Source organism: Podarcis bocagei, assembly GCF_964188305.1.
Source record: "Podarcis bocagei genome assembly, chromosome: 3".
Classification (NCBI taxonomy): domain Eukaryota; kingdom Metazoa; phylum Chordata; class Lepidosauria; order Squamata; family Lacertidae; genus Podarcis; species Podarcis bocagei.
The window spans coordinates 65,793,346-65,814,426 of record NC_138127.1 but is presented as its reverse complement, the minus strand read 5'-3'; the positions used below and the strand labels follow the sequence as shown (position 1 = coordinate 65,814,426).

The 21,081-nt window shown below is 41.3% G+C and overlaps 2 protein-coding genes across 11 annotated transcripts in view; one reads left to right on the top strand and one right to left on the bottom strand.

The window, feature by feature from the left end:
• SDCCAG8 (SHH signaling and ciliogenesis regulator SDCCAG8) overlaps positions 1 to 12,937 on the bottom strand; it is a 92,318-nt gene extending 79,381 nt beyond the window's left edge. Inside the window, exons 1-7 of one of the 2 annotated variants that reach the window (XM_081188081.1) lie at positions 12,856 to 12,937; positions 8,192 to 8,338; positions 8,028 to 8,113; positions 6,944 to 7,057; positions 5,420 to 5,542; positions 4,471 to 4,587; positions 2,058 to 2,122 (exon numbers count right to left, since the gene is read on the bottom strand). In XM_081188081.1, coding sequence (XP_081044207.1) covers positions 2,058 to 2,122; positions 4,471 to 4,587; positions 5,420 to 5,542; positions 6,944 to 7,057; positions 8,028 to 8,113; positions 8,192 to 8,338; positions 12,856 to 12,922 — 719 coding nt within the window. In that variant the 5' untranslated portion in view covers positions 12,923 to 12,937. Of the gene's footprint in view, positions 1 to 2,057; positions 2,123 to 4,470; positions 4,588 to 5,419; positions 5,543 to 6,943; positions 7,058 to 8,027; positions 8,114 to 8,191; positions 8,339 to 11,958; positions 12,376 to 12,855 lie in introns of those variants that run through there. The other variant, XM_081188080.1, reaches the window with a different exon arrangement.
• The window catches only part of CEP170 (centrosomal protein 170), a 75,672-nt gene continuing 67,064 nt past the window's right edge, over positions 12,474 to 21,081 (top strand). For 3 of the 9 annotated variants that reach the window (XM_081188046.1, XM_081188042.1, XM_081188039.1), the window contains exon 1: positions 13,037 to 13,229. The gene's annotated coding sequence lies outside the window, so the exon portion shown is untranslated. Of the gene's footprint in view, positions 12,614 to 13,034; positions 13,230 to 13,629; positions 13,734 to 21,081 lie in introns of those variants that run through there. The other 6 variants (XM_081188045.1, XM_081188044.1, XM_081188040.1 and 3 more) reach the window with 5 other exon arrangements.

Below are 21,081 nucleotides of genomic sequence, written 5' to 3'. Positions count from 1 at the left end.
AAATGTGGAGTATGTGGTATCATTCAGTGTTAATACCTGTGATAATCATTCATCACCAGTGATATCACAAGCTATAACTAACAGTAGACTGTGAAATATACATACAGGTAATACAGCTGTACTGGTTGTGCTGTTAGGTTTTCCTCTCTCAGGTGTTGCTTTAAACAAAAACCTGATTTGACCAACATATGTATGTTAGCAGCACTAATGTGACCTCCCTGGGGTGCAAGACTGGGCAATGTGTATGGAGGTCCTGGGCTGCCCATATGACAGGACCCCGCCACCAGCCTCACTGATGTGGTCCAAAGGAAAGCAGAGCACCAGCTTATGTTTGCCACCAGCTTTGCGGTAGGAGATGGTGGATGATGGGGGCGTACAAGGCATCATCCAACTACCTTAGAGATTCTATTCTGGATTTGTGTAGGGTTTACTCCTTAACCTTTTCTTCTCCCGAAGATATCTCACAAAGGTTTAGGATCAAAGTTTTCCTTCTCCTAGATGGGTTACCTTCTCAGGTTGTCAAGCACTATCTGCCCCTCACTTCCTTCAAAAGCCTTCTTGATCGCTGGATGTACTATTGGTCTTGGGTCTGCTCAATTCACCAGAGCCTGTCTTCACATGCAAGAGTAGTCCCTAACTCACCAAGGGTTTGAGACCCATCAGCTACCCTCACATGGTTTAGCCAGCCAGTTGAAGCCCTTCCCAGGTGTAGCTGCTGTCGCAACTGACATCTTTTAAGAGCCATAAGTGAGAGAGCTAAGTGCAGAGTGGGGACCAAAGGTGGACAAACTACCCCAGATGGAGCACAACGTGTCCCCCACCAGTTGTGCTACCCTTCCCCTAACACCCCATACACCAAGCCTTTAAGATTTCTGTACATAGTTCAAATTTCAAGTTTTATAGGTGTGCCAGAAATACAGTAATAGTAGTAGTAATACCGTATTTTTCAGTGTATAAGACTAGGTTTCCCCCCTAAAAAAATAATGTTCAAAATTTGGGGGTGTCTTATACACGTATAGATCTCCCCCGATTTTCTTAACTCGGAGTCCCCCCAAAAAGTCTTATACATGGGGACGTCTTATAGACAGAAAAATACGGCAATAAGAATATAAAAAATGATTTATACCCCGCCCTCCCCAGCCAGGACCAGGCTCAGGGGGGCTAACATCGAAGTATGATACTATAAAAACATAAATCAATCGATTAAAATACAGCTTAAAATCTAATTTGGAGCAGAATAAAATCAGATGGCAACCCATGGATTATAACTATAGGGAATGGGAACAATGAGTGCTCACCAGGCCCAACTGTTTGTGCTGGTCGTGTATGAGCCAGTGCAAAGGGTTAGATAGGTCACTTACATACTGGGTCTTATAACAAAAAAGGGGGGTCAGACTGGGCCCTGACCAAAGGCCTGGCGGAACAGCTCCGTCTTGCAGGCCCTGTGGAAAGATATCAAATCCTGCAGGGCCCTGGTCTCTTGCGAAAGAGTGTTCCACCAGGCCGGGGCCAAAAAGGCCCTGGCCCTGGTCGAGGCCAGTCTAACCTCTTGAGGCACAGGACCTCCAAGATGTTATTGTTTGTGGACCGTAAGGTCCTCCATGGGGGCATGCCAGGAGAGGTGGTCCCATAAGTACGAGGGTCCTAGGCCATACAGGGCTTTAAAGGTTAAAACCAGCACCTTAAACCTGACCCTGTACTCAACTGGGGGCCAGTGCAGCTGGTATAGCACTGGATGGATATGATCCCATGGCAAGAGCCCCATAAGAAGCCTCGCTATGGCATTCTGCACCCGCTGGAGTTTCTGGGTCAGTTTCAAGGGCAGCCCGCGTAGAGCGAATTACAACAATCAAGCCTGGAGGTGACCGTCGCATGGATTACTGTGGCAAGATCCAGGTGAGAAAGGTAAGGGACCAGCTGCCTAGCACGGCGGAGGTGGAAAAATAATTGCTTCTTTATTATGCTGAAATTTGGATAGCTATAATGAGGCAAAACAAAACAAAATTCATTCAGGTGGCAGATACCAATCTGAAGTGAAAAGAAAGATTATTTTTTACCTTAGGGAAAGGACCTGAGCTTCAAGTGCTTCTGTCTGTTCTTGATAGAGACATTTTAGATTTTCCTTTAAAACAAAATAAATACACTGGCTTATTTAACTACAAGTAAGAGACATGTCAAGAAATCTGATCATAATAATCAAGACTTATTTTTTAAATTTAATAAAATTATAATGAATTTTGTATGCATTAACAGCCATTCAAAATATAGTATTTTCCTACCATGACTTACAGCATTTAAGACCATATAACATATATAAACAACACAAGGACAATAACAGAATATTAGTAAAAACATTTCAAATCAATATATCACAGGGAGTCATAACACTACAGGATTAAAAACAGAGGCTACAGCATATTAGACCCTACAGCAAAAACATTTTTAGAGCCGACCTACCAAAACTAGCAAGGAGGAGGTTGTTTGTATTGCATCATAGTAAGGAGCTTACACAGTAATAGCCATGGGGTCACTACAGAAATGGATCTGTCCATTCTACCTGTCATGACCTCCCTTTCTGTCAAGTGTACACACAAGTATTTCCTACATGCCTGCATGCCCACAATAGAAAAAGGTAAAGATAAAGATGGTAGGGAGGAATGACTATGGGGAAGGAGAAAACAACACAGAACACATATATTCTATGCACCCCCACCAATGGGTGTGGGCAGCAAATTGCAGTATAGCAATGAATATTCATGAGGGGCATAATGGAATGTGTGGGAGCTGACATAGCAATCACACAAACAGAAAAATAGGATCTAAATGAACCATTTGCTAAAAGGCATATTAAAACCAAAGTAACCGAGGAGACCCATGATAGTAATAAATAAGGAATACTGGAGGAAGCTATAGTGACAACAGATCTTAAAACAAGCGTAATAAAAATATGACAAAAGTAGTAACAATGCAAAAAGATTTCTCTTTCTCTTTCTTTCTTTCTTTCTTTCTCTCTCTCTCTCTCTCTCTCTCTCTCTCTCTCACACACACACACACACACACACCCAAAATATATAACACATCCATATAATAAAAAGCACAAGTTTCAAACTTCCAGCTAAATATTTCTTTAGAGATTGCTAACCCGGGACGCGGGTGGCGCTGTGGTGTAAACCACTGAGCCTAGGGCTTGCTGATCGGAAGGTCAGCAGTTCGAATCCCCGTGACGGGGTGAGCTCCTGTTGCTCAGTCCCAGCTCCTGTCAACCTAGCAGTTCGAAAGCATGTCAAAGTGCAAGTAGATGAACAGGTACCACTCCGGCGGGAAGTAAACGGCTTTTCCATATGCTGCTCTGGTTTCACCAGAAGTGGATTAGTCATGCTGGCCACATGACCTGGAAGCTGTACGCCGCAACCCCAGAGTCGTTCACGACTGGACTTAACTGTCAGGGGTCCTTTACCTTTACCTTAACCCCTTCCCTGAGGAAAGAAAAACTCCTCAAAAACAAAAAGGGAATAGAAGTGTGCATCTGTAAAACTGGCAAGGAACATGAAATGTCTGGATTGGCCAGGCCTGGTATAAATATTTAAGTTCATATAGGAATCTAAATTCAAGAGGTTTAACAAATTCCACAGCACATCATATACAACATTTGATGCTTCTGTAGTGAAGGTCTCCCATTCCAGTGTTTCCTTGATTAAGATTTGTTTTAGCTTCCAAAAATTATAATACAAATTGATACAAGTACTATAAATCATATGCATGTTTTCTTTAATGTATACTTTGCTAAAACATTCTATCAAGCAACAGTTAGCAAATAGTTTCTTTTCATTAAACCAATTAACTTAAAATGCTTGCACTGATGGACTGATCAGAAGATGCACAACGTTGAATTCCTCCCTGTATCTTGGTTACTCGGTATGGAGGACAAGCATCATGTCTGTGAGGTTTCCAGGCGCATCTGATCAGCCCCTGCCAGAGACCAGAATGCTGAATTTGAAGGACATTGAACAGATCCAGAAAGGAAATTCTCCAGTTGTATACCGAGGAAGAGTTCTCTCCAACTCAAAAATTACATTCCATGTTATTGATTAGTTTGAGAGGCAGGTCCAAAGAAAGTGACTGTCAGAAGCTTACTTTCCCTCCCTCTCTTCTCTTGAGCACTGTCTGCAAGCTTCCAACAGATTTTTGGAATTCCGACATTCCGACTTTCCTCCTCAGCCTCCAAGCAACCGTCTACCCAAGTGAGCAGGGTTTTCAAACCTCAGGCTTTGGGGAGATGCTTAGGAAAGGAGAAATATCAGCTTCTGCCAGCTCCCTTCTGCAAGCTGTGGATCCAACTGTATTATGTTGGTCACTTTATTTGTTTTATCCATAATTCTCTGTGATGACATTTAAGTAATTTCCTATTCCAGAAGAGTAAATAAAATAATGCCATATGAATAGTTCAGTGGGTTTCTAATAGGCACTGACCAGTTCTAGCTGCCATTTATCCACCAGAAATGTAGCTGCTGTAGCCTGCTCGTTGATATGAGATGATTTGGCAGTTTCACAAACATGAGAATCACCACCAGCATTTTGTGTATTTCCCTGAAACAAGATCAATAGCTGTTCAGTGTCTGTGCCCATTTCATATCCATCCATCCATCAAAGAAAAACATTACACAATATATGAAAATGGGATATCCTATGAAGTTACACAAACAGGATGTTAATAGCGTTGTGTTACATCTAAATATTATGCAAGTAGTACACTTCCACAAACTGCCCTCTTCTACTGCAACCCACCCTGGCAACATATCCCATGTCTTTTCTTAAAGGTTGCATGATTTCCAGAAGAAATTGTTCAGGACCGTATTGGGGAGACGGGGCAGAAAAGCCAAATGACTGAAATTACGTCCAGCTTGTGCAATGATAGGAAGGAAGCCATTATGTGCTTCTGCTTTGAAGTCAGAAAAAGTATAGCTAGAAAGAACTAAGGGTGACTGGGCGGTGGGTTTAATTTAGCAATCACCTACGGCTAGCAAAAGTCACTTTCATTTTCAGTGCATATCACTTCTATGTAAAAAGAACAAAAACACTGTGCATACCAGAACATGACAAATACAAAGGTACCTCTAGTTGCGGACTTAATCTGTTTCAGGGTGCCATTCGCACCCAGAAAAGTCCGCAAATAGAGCGCCTCTTCTATGCATGTGCATGGCGCGATCGAGCTTCCGGGTTTGCCACGTTCATAAGCTGAAAGTCCGTAACAAGAGTGGAATGCAACACGAGGTATGACTGCAGTAAAATAAGCTGTGTGGCTATTGTATATTATACTTTTTTTGTATTTTCAAGTTCCATATATTTTAAAGATTTATTATTGAAGTACAGCTGTATATAATCAATATAAACTGACACATAAAAATTTCAGAAAACTTACTGAGGCATCCAGAAAGGTTTGTTCTCTCAAAGTGTGCTCTGCTGTGACTTCCAGTTTATCGTGGAGTTTCTCATTTTCAAGCACAACTGTACATATTTGAGACTTCAGTTCAGATAAATCCTCCTATAAAGTCAAATATGTATACTGTAAAAAGGATGGTAATGAGATTGCTTTAAATGCGGCAATGAAATGCTCTTCTCAAATCTGTTCAGGTCCCCTTGACTGTAGCATAAAAGATTAATGTCCACTTTTGAATAAATTCTGATTAATTACATAGTGAAGAAACATGTTTTTGCTTGGGGAGAGCATTGTTTATCAAATGTCAGACATTACAGTCACTTATGAGGCCAATTCCAACATGGATGGAAGGTTTTTACACCAGAAGAGCATTACCTGGAATACAAAGCACTATTCTCAACTACCAGACTGCAGCACAATAAAAAGTAAGTTAAAAACAAGAACAGCCCAGGCATAGATATTTTGCATTCCTTAAAACTGTAAAATGCATTTTTCTATTATCTGAAGTTACTCTGGCAGTGCTTAGGTAGCTTTACAGAACCTTCTGTATCCAGCTCAAAATCAGCAACCCTTAGAAGTCATGAATATAACCTGAAGAAGCATGTCTTATTTAGGGCTGAGCGGAGAATAAGAGGAAAAGACTCACAAGCGCAAATTACACTAACTTCATCTTAGTCAAAAGGTCAAGAAGTAATAAGTGCAAACTGCAAAGAAAACATGTCTACTTCAGTGAATCACTGGCCACCTCCAGACTGTCAGTATCTTGCATCAGGGATTCAACCTCATACTAGAGATTTAGGCCTGCATAATTAATGTGGATTAAAGCACTCTGTTGCCTAAATGTAACAGATCCACTTTAAAAAAAGAAACAGACTTTTTTGGCTTGGAAAGTGTCAGGGAATGAACTGAAAAGTTTAGGCTCAACATATGATTTTCCCACCAGAAAATCAGGATGAATGCAGGATGAATGCTCCTTGCTGTATAACTGCCCTGCAAACAAACAAACAAACAAACAAACAGGCTTGATGTAGCCTAATCTCCACATAAGATTTGTGCAAGCAAATCAGGATAAATGCTCATGGGTCATCTGGAGAAGGCCAGCGAGTTTGCAAGTGTTAAATGTGAACATAGTGACAGGCATGTATATGGCATGTGTGCAACTGAGAAATATGTGGTTGCAAGTACATGTGTGCTGTGGGGCAAGTGTGCAATTGGATATGCAATTAGCATGATAAGGATGCAACTAAAGAGGCTGAAGAACAGAAATGTACCAGCATTATGTCACATAATGTTCACAGTCCTTTTTTCTATGTGTTTAGTTCCTATTTAAGATACGTTTGACTGAAGATAAATTGTATATTTTGGTTGAGGTCTGCTTCTAACCAACAGGAAATAGATGGCATAATCTATATTGTGATGATATATGTTTTGTTTCAATTCTGAATATACACAATGTAATCCACATGACAGAACAAGTAATAAGTAGATAAGCACAATGTACAATACCTTGCAAAACTTGACTTCAGCTTCTAAATGGTTAATGTATTGTGACTGGTCATTAATGATAGAAATGAGATCACAAAGGGCAGGCAAATTTTGATCTGTAGCATTAGATGTTCTCTACAGGAAATAAATCAGTTAGGCACAGTAAGCATTTATAAGCAAGACCCTCTCCAGCAATGTTTATGTTGAACAAATGCTTTAAAATTAAATAACTTACATTAAGTGTTATCTGCATTTGATATCTTGTAAGATTATTGAATCAAAGCCAGATTTTCTTCTGTGCTCATTAAGAGTGCTTAGAAGATCATAAATACTTTACTCTTAGGATAAGCTCTTAAAACAGAGAGCATGCCAGCACTAGCGTTCATTTGTTGACTTTAGTTTCTTTTTAACTGGCTCTTTATTCCTCAGATATTAATACTTTTATACAAGCAGGCTTCCTTCTCTCAGGTGATAAAGGTTAATATGTTGCAAGTGAATCCAGACAAGATGGAAGCAATCCTTGTTGAGAGACTTCTGGCTTTGGAACAACATGGTCTACTTGCTGTTGACAGGCTGAGCATTGCTCTAATGGAGTAAAAATTAGGTCTAAGTATTCTTCTAAACAGCCTGCAAATGACATTTTACAAACAGCCTCTACCACCTGAGCAAAGATATTATAACATAATATAATATAATAATTACACGCACACTAGAATGGGCTCTCAGATCTTTCACTGCATGAAAAGGCTCTCCATTACCTCTGCCATGAACAACTAAAAACACCATCAGACCTTAGTGGGTGTTGTATTCACATAGTGTAATAAGAGTAAATACAGATCACTTGCTTTCCATATATTTCCTGCTGCTGGGGTCTGTGCATGTTGCATACATTTGGCCAGATTTATGGGGCTGAAGTAAAGCTAGACAGCAATGAATATAAAAGTTTACATCTTTAATAAACACATTTAACTAGCCCATTAATGCCTTGTTGAATGTCTATGTGATTCACCAAGTGTGACAGCATAAATGCTGCTTCTATAGATACTTTGCCATCAGGCATGTAATTATTTGTTTCCTTAAAAAGAAAAAGGAGGATAATGCTTACTGTGGGTGACATTCTCCTCCTCCTCGATGGGGATGTTTCAGTCTCTTTTTCTTCTTGTTGTCGTAATAAAGCTTTAAGTTGATTAACTGTAAAAAATCGGCAAGGTACATTATAAATAGTGCCATTGTAAATGGAAACAAAACCCGAAAATGTAAGTTTCAAACCTGCATGGTTGTGCTGTAGCTCCTGCCAAGCTTTATTCTCACTCTCATTAGGATCTGTATTAGAAAATAACTGAGCACCTTCTCCCATTGCCAGATCTTTTTCACCGAAGGCATACTTCAATTGAGCATAGCTTTTAGTAGCGCGGTCTGTGAACAGCAGAATTATAATCAAAATTATATAGATATTCCTTGATGTTCTAACATATGTAATGAGACTGACCATTAGAACCCTAAGGAAACATACAACAACCATAGAAGAAACCAACATGAATAACTAAGGAAGAGAAAAATATTAGAATAAAAAGAGCATATTTCCAATAGTAATATACAACTATACAGGATATATATATTGCTTAAATAGCTCATAATATGATTAGGAAAATAGGTGGGTTTACATTTTTTTTATTTTATTACACCAGTATATTATAAATATATATTTCCCCCACAAAACAGTTATAAACTTGCCTTCCTTCTCTTACTCTAAACATGGTATGTCCTGGATCTTCAGCAAATAAACAGAGAAATCCCACCTTGGGGGGTCTTCCTAGAAAAAGCTCAACAGTGTCCTGGTTTGTACTTTTTGAAATATGGCAACCCTATAGAGTTGGGAAGAAATATTCTAACGCTAAAACCTAGTTTTGTGCCTATATGCTGAAGGAAGACTGAGTTCAACTGAGTTTGGTTAGTGCAGAGGATTAAAATTCAAAGTACTTCAGAATTTTATGCAATGCAAATTTTAGGAATGTCTACTCAGAAATAATTCCAACTGAGTTCTGCTAAGTAGATATAAGATTACAGCACAGGTAGGTGTCCACGAAGATGTTTGCTAATGCACCAGTGGCAACTATTAATCTTTGTTATTTATTTTTTTTGGTATGTGTGTGAAGTGTCATATATGCATCTTCCATGGCTCTGCAACAATAGCCAAATTATGCTTAGGAAGCCACTCTAGTTTAAAACCAGCAGCTCAATATTCCAAAGGACTCAGAAATATGGGTGGCTGGCTGCTTCATAAAATCTGCATCAATATCACACAGTTCAACAGTTCAACCCGGCCTATATAATACCAAACTGGCATAATATAGCCAATCTACTGCCCACCTGTCTGACTTGCATCCATCTCATCTGCAAGCCCCAGTGGTTCCCAGTGGTTCCTCTACTGTGGAAGTCATTAGCAGTGTTGCAGGAACAAGTGGGAATTGGAACAGGAAATCAACAATCGCAGTGCCAGACCTGAGGAGCAGCCTCCAACAGTTGTGCTGTGCACTTGCAAAAAAAAGAAACTTATTTTCTTGTTGGTGGTATGTCTTAGGTACTTCTGAGTGTCTACTCTGCATGGCCTTTGTTTTCTGCTTATATAAGAAAATGTGTGCTTTTTTGGGTTGGGGTTACTTATAATTGGATTCACTGAGGGTGCTAAAAACACTCACAAAGGTCAGTGAATGAAAATTCCATCACTGCTGTCATCAGCATAAAGTGCAATTTTGAACTCTTCAATGCCACACTTGATACTAAGATATGTGATTATTATTTCATATGAGATTAGCTAAGGGTTCCAGAAAGAGTGCAAACAGCAGTGGACATAGCAGGCGGCCTTGCCAAGTACCTCGTTCTAAGTTAGCGTTATCACTTTTTTACAACCTCATGTTCCTGTAGCTTAATTAGATGAACTTTTGCCAAAAAACTAAATAAATGAACTGTCATTTCCAAATCTTTTGACAAAAGGTCACCCCAGAAGCATAGCAGATCTGGTGACAGTGGTCAAAGGGGGAACATTGAACACTTTTAAAAACTTAATTTATAGACTACCTATCAGTGCAAGACTCTAGTTGGGGTATTCAATTTAAGAACAATAAATACAACAAAAATTCCACATAAAAACATTGAAAGCATAGACAGCAATAAAATTCAATAGTGCTATAAAGATAGCACTGACACTTACTTTACAACATACTAAAAGGCCTGGGCAGATTTTTTAAAAAATCATCACAGACATCAAAGATGGTATTAGATGAGCTTCCCTAGGGACAGCATTGCAAATAGAAGTCACCACAACAAAACATATCCTCCCTGCCAGTCATCATCCACCTAACTTTAGATGGCAGGAAGTTTTTGCTAATGAACAAAATATTAAGGCAAGGTCATGTCAAAAAAGGCAGCCCTTCAAGTAGTGAGACCTCAAGCCATTTAAGGGTTTATGGGTAATAGTATGAACTTTTAAATAATGGGACCAGTTACCAGCACAGCTATTTAAGCATCAGCACAGTATGTTCCTCAAACTCAGTTCCAGTTAGCCTTGCATAATTGCATTGTGATAGTTCAGTGAAGAGGTTACAAGAAAGGATCACAACTGATGCACCAAGCAAAATTGGTGTACCACAGATGCCATTGGCATCTCCAATTAAAACAGTGGATCTATTGGTACCCTAAGTAGTAAACCTGCTCTTTTACAGCAAGGGTACTCAAATGCAATTCTTGATTTCTGTTTGAATCTAAAGCCACAGCTATGACAGAAGCAAAGCCCTTTTAGGGTGCTTTGATCCCCTGCATCATAGGCTCAGGTTCTGTATGTGTGTAAATAAACCATATATCATAATGACACAGACCCTGGAATCTCATACTGCTCATAAATTGGAGTAGCATACAACAATACAGTTTAAAATCCTACTGTATCTAACATAGGACATTACAACTGCTATAACATGCAGGGAAAAACCTTCAGCAATTTTTCAAGTGATCCGTGGGGGAAACAGTTTGGGACCACTCTTTTAGAGGAAGTGCAACACTATCCAAACAGCTTGAACACCACCTTCCTGGTTGACTTTTGGTTCCAAACATTCAATACTTCCCGTGTATCACTTGGGTGTGATAAAGAGAACAGAGATGATGTCATACTGTACAGATGGTACAGATGACCTCATTCAGTGGTTGAATTTAGATGTTAAATAGTGTGTGGGGCAGGGAGGGGGGGACAACATTAATATAATGAAGTCAAGCAGTTGCCTCCCACTTGCAGTCCATCTACTGAAATCATCCAAGCAGGAGCAAAACTTCTGAAGGGAACCACCACCACTTGTTGCCTCCCAAATCCCAATCTGGTCAGCCTGTATAAGCCACCATTGTCAGTGGTATCAAAAGCAGGACAGAGGTTCAGGAGAATCAGCAGGTCACACACCTCCTACTGAACTATCTGTGTCAAAGCCAGACCAAAAAAGAATTAAGAAAATCAGTTTCATTGAAGAGTGGGTGCAACTTGCACAGCAACCACCAATAACCTTCCTCAATAAAAAGGCATTTATCAGAAGGGAGACCCTGAAGAGCCTTTAAGGAGCTTTCAGGACATGGGAGAGTCTCACATAAGGGCAGAGGGGTCAGGATATGGAGTATACAGAGTGGGAAGAGGTGTCACCTCGATTAAAAACAAAACAAAAAACAAAATGCACCATTGAACCCAAGGCAGACCAAAATACCCGACAGCTGGCAATTGCAGTTTTGGAGAATCCGCTACTTTTTTCAGCCTGATGCACACAGTTCTGCGTGAAGTGGAAAGCGGCACACCCCACCACGCCTGCAGAAATCTGCCCCACAGAGGGCCACCACGCGCTTGGCTTGGTACACATTTCTAGAGACGCATCCCTGAAGAGCTGCAAGGCGGATCTGTGGGTGCTGAGCAGCACTGAGGGGGGCGACAGGAGTTCATTGGGGGGTGGGGGTCTGAAAGGAGGTCCCGCGAGCCAAACCTGCCTTCCCGCCTCTCGCTCTCTCACCGTGCAGGCTTTGCTGACACCGCTCCAGAGACTCCGCCAAGCCCGACTCCCCTCCGGCCTCCCTCATGGAGGGAGAGTAACTCGGCGAGCTTCCCCAGTCGGGTCTCGGGCTACACGCCGCCGCTCTTTCCGTGGCCCCGACAGACTCCTGCATTGGGAGGCGTGTGAGGGAAACCTTTTTCTAGGCTTTCCCCGGTGGCTCTCGGTCGCTGTAGTCCAGCCTTGCTCCTACTACCGCTCAACAGTAGGGGAACGCTGAACGCGGAGGGACTACAACTCCCAGGATGGGGAGCGGCGCGCTTCCGACGCCTCTCACGAGGAAGCTCGTTGCTAGACAACCAAGCAACGGTCTTTTTCTAGGACCCGCTTGGTGACGGAGGAGGAGGGCGAGGAGGCGCTGCCCAGGCCGGCCACGAAGCTGGCGACAGGCGGCAACATCCCCCCTGAGGCAGACGGGAAGCCCCGCCGCCTCGCGCGGCGTTAAAGAGGCAGGAGGCAGGAAGCGTTCCAGGCCCCCCTGCCCGGCATGCAACGCGCCATTACTATGGCGTTACGCCCACAAGGCTTCGCCGCAGTTGCTTCTGGGAGTTGTAGTTGTTTCGCACCACAACAACGTAGAACAATACGTCTGCGGCTGCCGGCGGTACCACAATAGGTGCGTTCATCCTCGTTTGAGGTCGTGCGCACAATACATCCTCCCCCCTCAATCCAACTGCGCGCTCGGGCGCGTTTTTTACTCTTCGCTCACGCCCCCCGCAGAAGCAAGGCGTGTGCAGCGATCGCACAGGACAAAATATAATGTTTCTCGTCTCATTAGCGTATCCTCCAAACTCTACATTTCTATTTCCCAATGGAGAGGAGACTACTATTATTAATTATTATTATTATTATTATCACCTCTGCTCCCCATTGTCTGGAACAGGACGCCTGCGCAGTGCGAGCCTACTCGCTCGGAAGCGCGCATGCGCAGTGGTTCCGTTCTGGGGCGCTGCAAATCCATTCTTTTCATTTCCCCTCCTCCCTCCCTCTCTCGCTCTCTCCCCGCGCTGGCGAGCTGAGGCGGCGCCTGCGCAATAGCTTCCCCCTGTTCCGCGCCGTTAGCCGCTATATGCTGGGAATAACGTTCGAGCGGTTGCTTACACAGCCAGAGCGGCACTGAGAGGCGGGGAGTCCGCGAGCGCCCTTCCCCTCCTCCTCCTCCCTTCGCGTCCTCCTCTCTGTGGAGAAGATGGTGGGCCTGTGAGCCAGCGCTTTTGCCTTTCCCAAGCGGGGTGAGTGATGCTGCGGGCGGGGGGACCTCTCCGCCCGAGCGCCGCGGCGCCTTCCCTTCCCCCGGCCGGGGATGGAGCCCTAAATGCGGCGCATTGTATGCCTCCCGCTCCGCCTGCTGCCCTCGCCCTCCTCCTCCTCCAGGGGAGGTGGGAGGCTCGCATGCCCCTCAGTGACACTGGCTCTTTTCCGAGCGCTTCTTCCAATGCTACGTTTCCCGTCGGGGGCTTTCTGCTATTCCTGCCCGCTGAGCATTGTCCCTCCGGGACTCCACAGAGCAAGGCTGCGGCTGCTGCTGCACGGAGGCGAGGGGTGGGGGTTGCAATGGCCCAGATTGGATACAGATGGAGCTACTAAAGCCACCGTTTCCTCTTTCCTCCCCTTCCTCCTCCAAGATAACAAACCTTCCCCCCGGGCGCTCTCTCCAGTGGGGTGGAGGCTTCGAGCCCGTTCTCCTCTCCTCAGCCCGCATACGCTTCTGCGTGGAAAACATGTCTAGAAGGGGCGTGAGTGCAGCTTCTTTGCTTTGTGCCTTTTCTTCTGGGATCGGTTTCCTTCTCTCTCTCTCTCTCTCTATCTCTCTCTCTCCCACCCCTCCCTTTCCACTGTGGATTCTCATCTGTCCATTTGCTTCCGATTCGTTTTACGGGCCCTCGTTTAGGAAACGACAACAACGACAAAAACCATCTGGCCGATAAATAGAAAAGGCGTGTGTGTGTAATAATAATAATAATAATAATAATAATAATAATAATAATAATAATAATTTGAAGCTTCTATTTTTCAGCCTGGCATGCAGCACTGACTGTAAGCAGCCTTTATCTAAAACGAGGCATGGATTTACATTTCTATGCACATTTTCTCCCCTCCTCCCTTCTGCTGATGTTCCTTCTGATAATTGTTTTGTGAATTCGTTTCCGTTGTGGTCTTCTGTGTATGAAAAGGATCCCTAGGGAAATGCATATGGCTTCTCGAAAACTACACAGACCCGGAAAGTAACGGCCTTTTGTGGAAGGCATCATTGCAAGTCATTCATTTTATGCACGAGTGAGATATGTGTAGTCATAGCAGCTTTCTTGGAAGTGAAATGGATTGGTTACAAAGGCAATAAAAATCTTAGCCTGGTTTTCAAATATCCAGTATTTTGTGAAAGAGGAAGCTGACTGGACTGAAAACCATATGACAGCTCTACAGATGAGCCTTCTTTTGTGATCTCATCCACTCATTGCTTGGAGCCTGATGCTAGAAATGGGGGAAGGGAAGAGGAGTGTTTCTGCTCAAAATTGTGTTCTGGTGCATTTATGATTCACTTAATCTAGTTAGTCTCCAGGATCAGGCATGATGTTGCTTCAGCATCTGATCAGGAAATTGTTAAATACATTAAAAATGGGCTGTAACTGTTCAGAATATGATACTTGCATGCAGTCATTGCATTGTAAATAAGTTGCTGTTTGAGCTACTTGTTAGCTTTTAAACAAATTTTAAGCAAGTGCTTCCAACAATATTGTGTATAACCAAAGCAAGTACAATATGCTGATAAAAACAAAACAGAACTTCAGAGCAACCAGACAATGTGTTATCTAAAATGGAATCCCTTGGATTCAGTTGTTTTCACATTCATTAAGTGCAAAAGATATTCTTAATAAAATATTTATTTGAAGCAATGCACTCAAGTTCCTAAACTATGACTTGGATTGTGCTGATCTGGTGTATCACACTGGTACTACTCTGCACTTCAAAAGGGTATTCTAGGGCAATGAATTATATTTAACATAAGATTATTTATATACATCTGTTAAACAACTTGGTTGTTGTTTTGGATACTCTGGCCAGACTGGTGTGTGTGGTCCAGCAACAAAATTCAACAGTGGTTGAATAATTTGTACCATGGGTGCTGATAGAATAGCAGCTGCTCCACTTTCTTACTAGTAGTCTATTACTTTAGAATACTTCATCTTCATGGAACTTTAAAAGGTCTCATAGTTCATAAAGTCTCCTGTTTTTTGAGGGGTAGAGAGAATGTTTGTAAAGATAGTGTAATTAGCATAAATCTTTGTTTTAGCTAAATGATTTTGAAGCACTTGTTCTGTTTTGAGATCTGGAGCTCCCTAATTACCTACAATCTGCACAAACAATGTTGTCATTTTCTTTCCTCCCTTTCCTTTCCACTTTATATATTAACCTTATCTCATTGTCTCTGCTGTACTTTTATTTAAATGCCTGTGTGACTTTACATATTCCCATTTTTGTCTAGAGAAAATGGTAGAGAGCAGCTCCACACTAAAAAGACTGATATCTGTATCCCTTTTTCAAATTCTACCTTCATGACTATCACAACTATTACAGTGGTACGTCGGGTTACATGCACTTCAGGTTACATACGCTTCAGGTTACAGACTCCGCTAACCCAAAAATAGTGCTTCAGGTTAAGAACTTTGCTTCAGGATGAGAACAGAAATTGTGCTCCAGGAGCGCGGCGGCAGCGGGAGGCCCCATTAGCTAAAGTGGTGCTTCAGGTTAAGAACAGTTTCAGGTTAAGAACGGACCTCCGGAACGAATTAAGTACTTAACCCGAGGTACCACTGTACTATTCTTAATATACCTTTGTGGTAAATAGCATTTTATACTTTTAATTAGGTTCTGATTGGCTCAAATCAAGGCCCAGTGCTTGAGTATTAATGTGTTTTGAGTGACAGATCTTATGTTTGCCTTTCCATGAACAAGTACTTAAAACTAAGAATCTGTACTGTGCATTTAGACTATACCCAAAGGTTTGTTTGCAGTGTTGATGATGAAGCCTCTGTTGAAGCTTTCCTAATGTCATAGAGGGGTGAGGTGGTTAGAAAGTATGTTTGCCAGTAACTGAATTGCTCAAACCTTGGAGGGTCATAGAAAGCAAAAGAGCCTTGCGAAGGCAGGGAATTCCACAGGCAGGGTGCTACAGCTGAGAAATCACCCAGCCTTAGCACCCGCCCTTTACCCATTGGCAGAACCTAAGATCACCCCCAGATAGCAAGACTGGCAAATGCCAGGACAAAATGCCAAGACTGGCAAATGCCAGGACAAAACTCTTCTGACAAGTATTTGTCCTCCAAGCCATTTAGGGTTTTAAAAGTACATCACAGCACCTTATATGTGACTCAAAAATGAATAGGTGGCATGCAGATCACAGGTGTAATATATGACACTAAAAGGCATGAGTTTACCAGGGCATGAATCCCTGTGGCAAGACTTTCCCGGTCCAGGGATCATTGTTGCTGGAGGTCCATCTGGCCCCTTGAGCACCCAGTGACAAGGATGGATCTAGAAATACTCCCAGATTATGCAGATCTTTCAAGGGGAGTGCATTCTCATCCAGAACAGGCAGTCTACCAATCAGAGGAACTTGTCAGCTCCTCACCAACAGAACCTCTGCCTTATTTGCATCCAGCTTCACTTTATTGGTTCTCATCTAGCCCATTATCATCTCCAAACAGTGGTTTTAGTAAGATACAGGATGGTATCTCTTGGATCCTGGACACTGGTGATTTACTAGTCTCTCAGTCCTATAAGAAACCTACAGTTATAAATATAATACATTAATTATAGTGTCATTTATAATCTTAGAAGTCAGATCCCCACATGGTTCTCTCACTGGTAACATGGTGTTTAATAGATAGCTATGATTCATGATTCACTTTTATGTTTATTGTTTGATATATATATATATATATATATATATGTATTAAATACTAATTCCCTTTTAAACTTCTCTTTTCAAAAAGAAAATACTGGAGGAATTCAGTGTTGTTCTAAGGTTCTCATTCTGTCAGGACAAGCATTTTGGCTTGCCAGATAGACCCCCCCCCCCGTGTGCTGTTCCATGAGTTCTCAAGATCCCACTTGAGCCAATTTCAGGGAGCAAGGAGGGTGGATGATTTCCGCTGGTGGGACTCATTAGTTGAATCCCACCCATTGAATATAATTGAAATATTAAAGCCTTTTTAAAAACAAGCAACCCCCCCACCCTGCTTACTACAGTTCTGTAAGGTATGCATACTACTGACATTAGTATAGTACAATCTGATTTTGAGTGTTATTCTTAAGATTTCCATATTCAAAGGTATTTTGCCACTGAATACCAGATGCTGAGAAACAAGAATGGGGGAGTGGCTGTTGTTTCATGCATTGCTTGTATATTTCATGGAGCATCTGCTTGGCCTCTGTGCAGTTTATGGGTCTTTTGGTTTGATCCAGAAGGCTTGCTGTTATGCGCACCCCTACCCAGTGAATTCATAGTTGAGCTGAAATTAGAGCTGGGACTTCCCAGGTCATAGCTCATGCTTGCAATCACTGTGCTATATTAGCTCTTCATAAATGTTACCAGCACTCTGATAAAACTTCAAGACTCCAACAGAATTAGAGAGCTTGAAGAAATCAAATCAAAATTAGTCCAGACCTGCATGTCAAAAGCAGCCTCAGAAGAAGAATTTCTCCTGCTGAAACACAAGTGCCTAGGCAGTTGTTTCCAGGGTTTTAGTATTATTATTCAGCCAGATATTATAGCAAAGCATAATTTGTGATAAACAGAAGGTAATAGTCATTGCTTTTCCTCTTGAGATCACTGTAGCCAGAGATGGGGGTGCTGAACAGACAAGCAGCTCTTAATTCCATGGTTTGGAGTTACTTGTTTTATTTTATTTCAACAATTTATATACCAACACCCTAAGTCTCTAATTGATGTACAGTAATGTTACAGAATATATGATAAAGATAAAATCAATTAAAATTAACCATGAAATCAGAAAAAAATGCTTAAAGTGCCTGTTGAAATCTTCACCAAGGACTGAAAGTTCAAATGAGTGGTGTCTCATCTGATTTTAGCTGGGAGGGAGTTCCATAGAAATGGGCTCATAATACTGAGCACACATCTCCTGGTGAGCATGAGCCATAGAGGACCACCAACGGTGACTCACACAAAGACCTCAGTGATCAGCCTGGAATATAAGGGAGCTGGTGATCACATCATGGTTTCCCTTTTTTACTGTAGTTTTATGCAACACCCGCCAATGAACAATCTCCTGGTAATGCGCTGTTCGTAAAGCGGGACCTTTTTGTATTACAATTTTGGCAGTGTAGTTTTCAATCCTTTTCTTAACGGTCCCTAACACAGAATTATCCCTTACCATATTTTAAATTTTCTTCATGTTACACATTTTGTCTTACTGTGAATTTACCTATTGCATATGTTGTACACAATAAAGAGTGTAATAGCTGGAAATATATATCCAAGCTTCACCATATCTTCTCTTTCCAGTCTTTGCAATGCAATATCATACCCTTTGGATAATGAGAGGTTCAGAAAAAGTTTATTGTAGCTTGAATTTGAGCAAAAAGAATTCACTGCCAGAATTAGCTAAACCTCTGCGTGTGTGTATGTGTCCATGTCCATATATGTGTGTGACAACTGTCACTTTTTGGGAATCCAAATAATGAGTTGTTGTACTACCTGCTAGATTACTTATTTCAACTTTGCTGGTTATATATCTCTCAACAAACAAACCAAGACACCATCAATCTTTAGCCTGCTCTCATTACAAAGAAATAGACCCTAAAAAGAGGCCACTCCCTGAAACCTGCCACTTAGGAAGCCAGTTATGAGCTATTTTTCATAAAAATGCTGATATTACACAATATATTCTCTTTCAAAGCTGTTGCCTTCATGTTCTCATCTACCCACAAGTCACACTATTTATCTTCTAGGAGTATATATCATTTACATTTCTCCCTCAGTAGTTATCAAGTAGTTGATAAATATTCCCTCTCATAACAGTTGCACAACCTGTGATTCAGGTCTTGTGCACAGGTGATGGCCTTCTTAGGATGGTTTTATGATTGCATTCAACATGCTTTCAATTATTTTCATCTTCTATAGCTGTGTTACATTAATGGGCCATTCATTGCCGACAACAACTTTTGATATAACCTTATTTGTTCTTTCCAATAAACTGCTACATATATTGATTATGCAGTGTGATCAATTCAGGCTTATAGTCAAGCTGCCAAAAAAACTTCATTCAGTGTAAGAACTGTCTTTCAGTAGCAACTGTCTCCTACTAGGAAGAATGATTACCTTTGGGCAAATATATTTGTAAAAATATTTCTGATTTTTTTTGTTTTAGCCAAAAAATTGATTATACAGTTTGAAGAGAGAACTTGAGGCACATATAATGCCTTCTGTTAAATATATTCTTCATTGTTGATGGCTATTTTGCAACCGGAATGGTATCATTTGGTTAAATACTAGAAAATAGTGTTATGGCATCCTGCAAATTAAGCATTTAAAGAGTCGGTATAAGGAAAACCATGATGTGAATGCCACTGCTGTGTTTGTAATTATTTTGATATTTTGAAAAAGCAAATTTAAAATTATGTTTATAAATGGACATATTGTACTTTCATTCATTAGCGTCGTATTAATATTTTCTTTAAGGTAGTTATAAGGCAAATTTTAAATTCAGGTAAATACATTACCTTTAAAATTCAGCACAAATACCAGAGGTTTATTTCTTAAGCATACTGTTCTATGTGCATCACTTAGCATGTTTCATTTTACTTATATTTCGTAAAGAAACCTAAAAACTTTGAAAGTTTGAAAGTCAGATGTCTAATATCCTATTCACAGTTGGCATCTGTTCTCTGTTAATGAATTTGTGAAATAGAAAAATTTCCATGTGAAAAGAAAGTACTGGGATTTATTTATTTATTACCTACCCTTCACTCTAAGGTCCCAGGGTGGGTTACAGCATTAAAAAGATTATTAAAAACAGCTTGAGAAATTTTCTGTCCTGCATCACTGGTGGGACTGGTTTTTAATTTTGTTTCACATCATTTTTAGTATATTTGAGGACCTCCAAGAAACACACCATTCCTATGTGGTCAGAAATGCTTTCAGATAAACATCAGAATTTAGGGTCCTGGTTCCAGAAACAGCCACTGTTTTGGGAAAGTTCAGGGATGTTGGCAAAGAGGGCAGCAGTCTTTTGTTTGTAAAGAAGAAGGGAAGTGGGCATCAGCAGTTAAACATAGTTTCTGCTTTTGAGTTGATGTAATTGTGGTCTGGACTTCCTTTCTAATTCTGATGGTCTTGTATGGACTAAAACATGTTACTATGGGGGACAATAAAGAAGTTTTGTGTCTCTGGCTCAAATTGGACTGTAAAATAGTTGCTTAAGCTTCTGCTTAATGATCTCATGCTTTAAGCTTCAGTACCTTCTTCAATGGGACGCGGGTGGCACTGTGGGTTAAACCACAGAGCCCAGGACTTGCCAATCAGAAGGCAGTTCGAATCCTCGTGACGGAGTGAGCTCCCGTTGCTTGGTCCCAGCTCCTGCCAACCTAGCAGTTCAAAAGCACATCAAAGTGCAAGTAGATAAATAGGTACCACTCCGGTGGGAAGGTAAACGGCGTTTCCGTGCACTGCTCTGGTTCGCCAGAAGCGGCTTAGTCATGCTGGCCACATGACCCGGAAGCTGTATTCCAGCTCCCTCAGCCAATAAAGCAAGATGAGCGCCACAACCCCAGAGTCAGTCACGATTGGACCTAATGGTCGGGGTACCTTTACCTTTATTTTTTACCTTCTTCAATTAGTTTATTATGAATACTAGCTAGAAGGCTTATTGGTAGGCATAAAGGAAACCTATTTATTAATCATATCCCATGCTTTGTAGGTGAAGTAATGACCAGAACATAGAAAAAAAGGACTGTCTTTTGCTCAACCCAACAGACTATAAAATCTATAATACAATGATATATCACTTGGTAAAACACCTTCCTCACAATTTTTTTTTGAAAAAAATCCAGGTGTTAAAATTT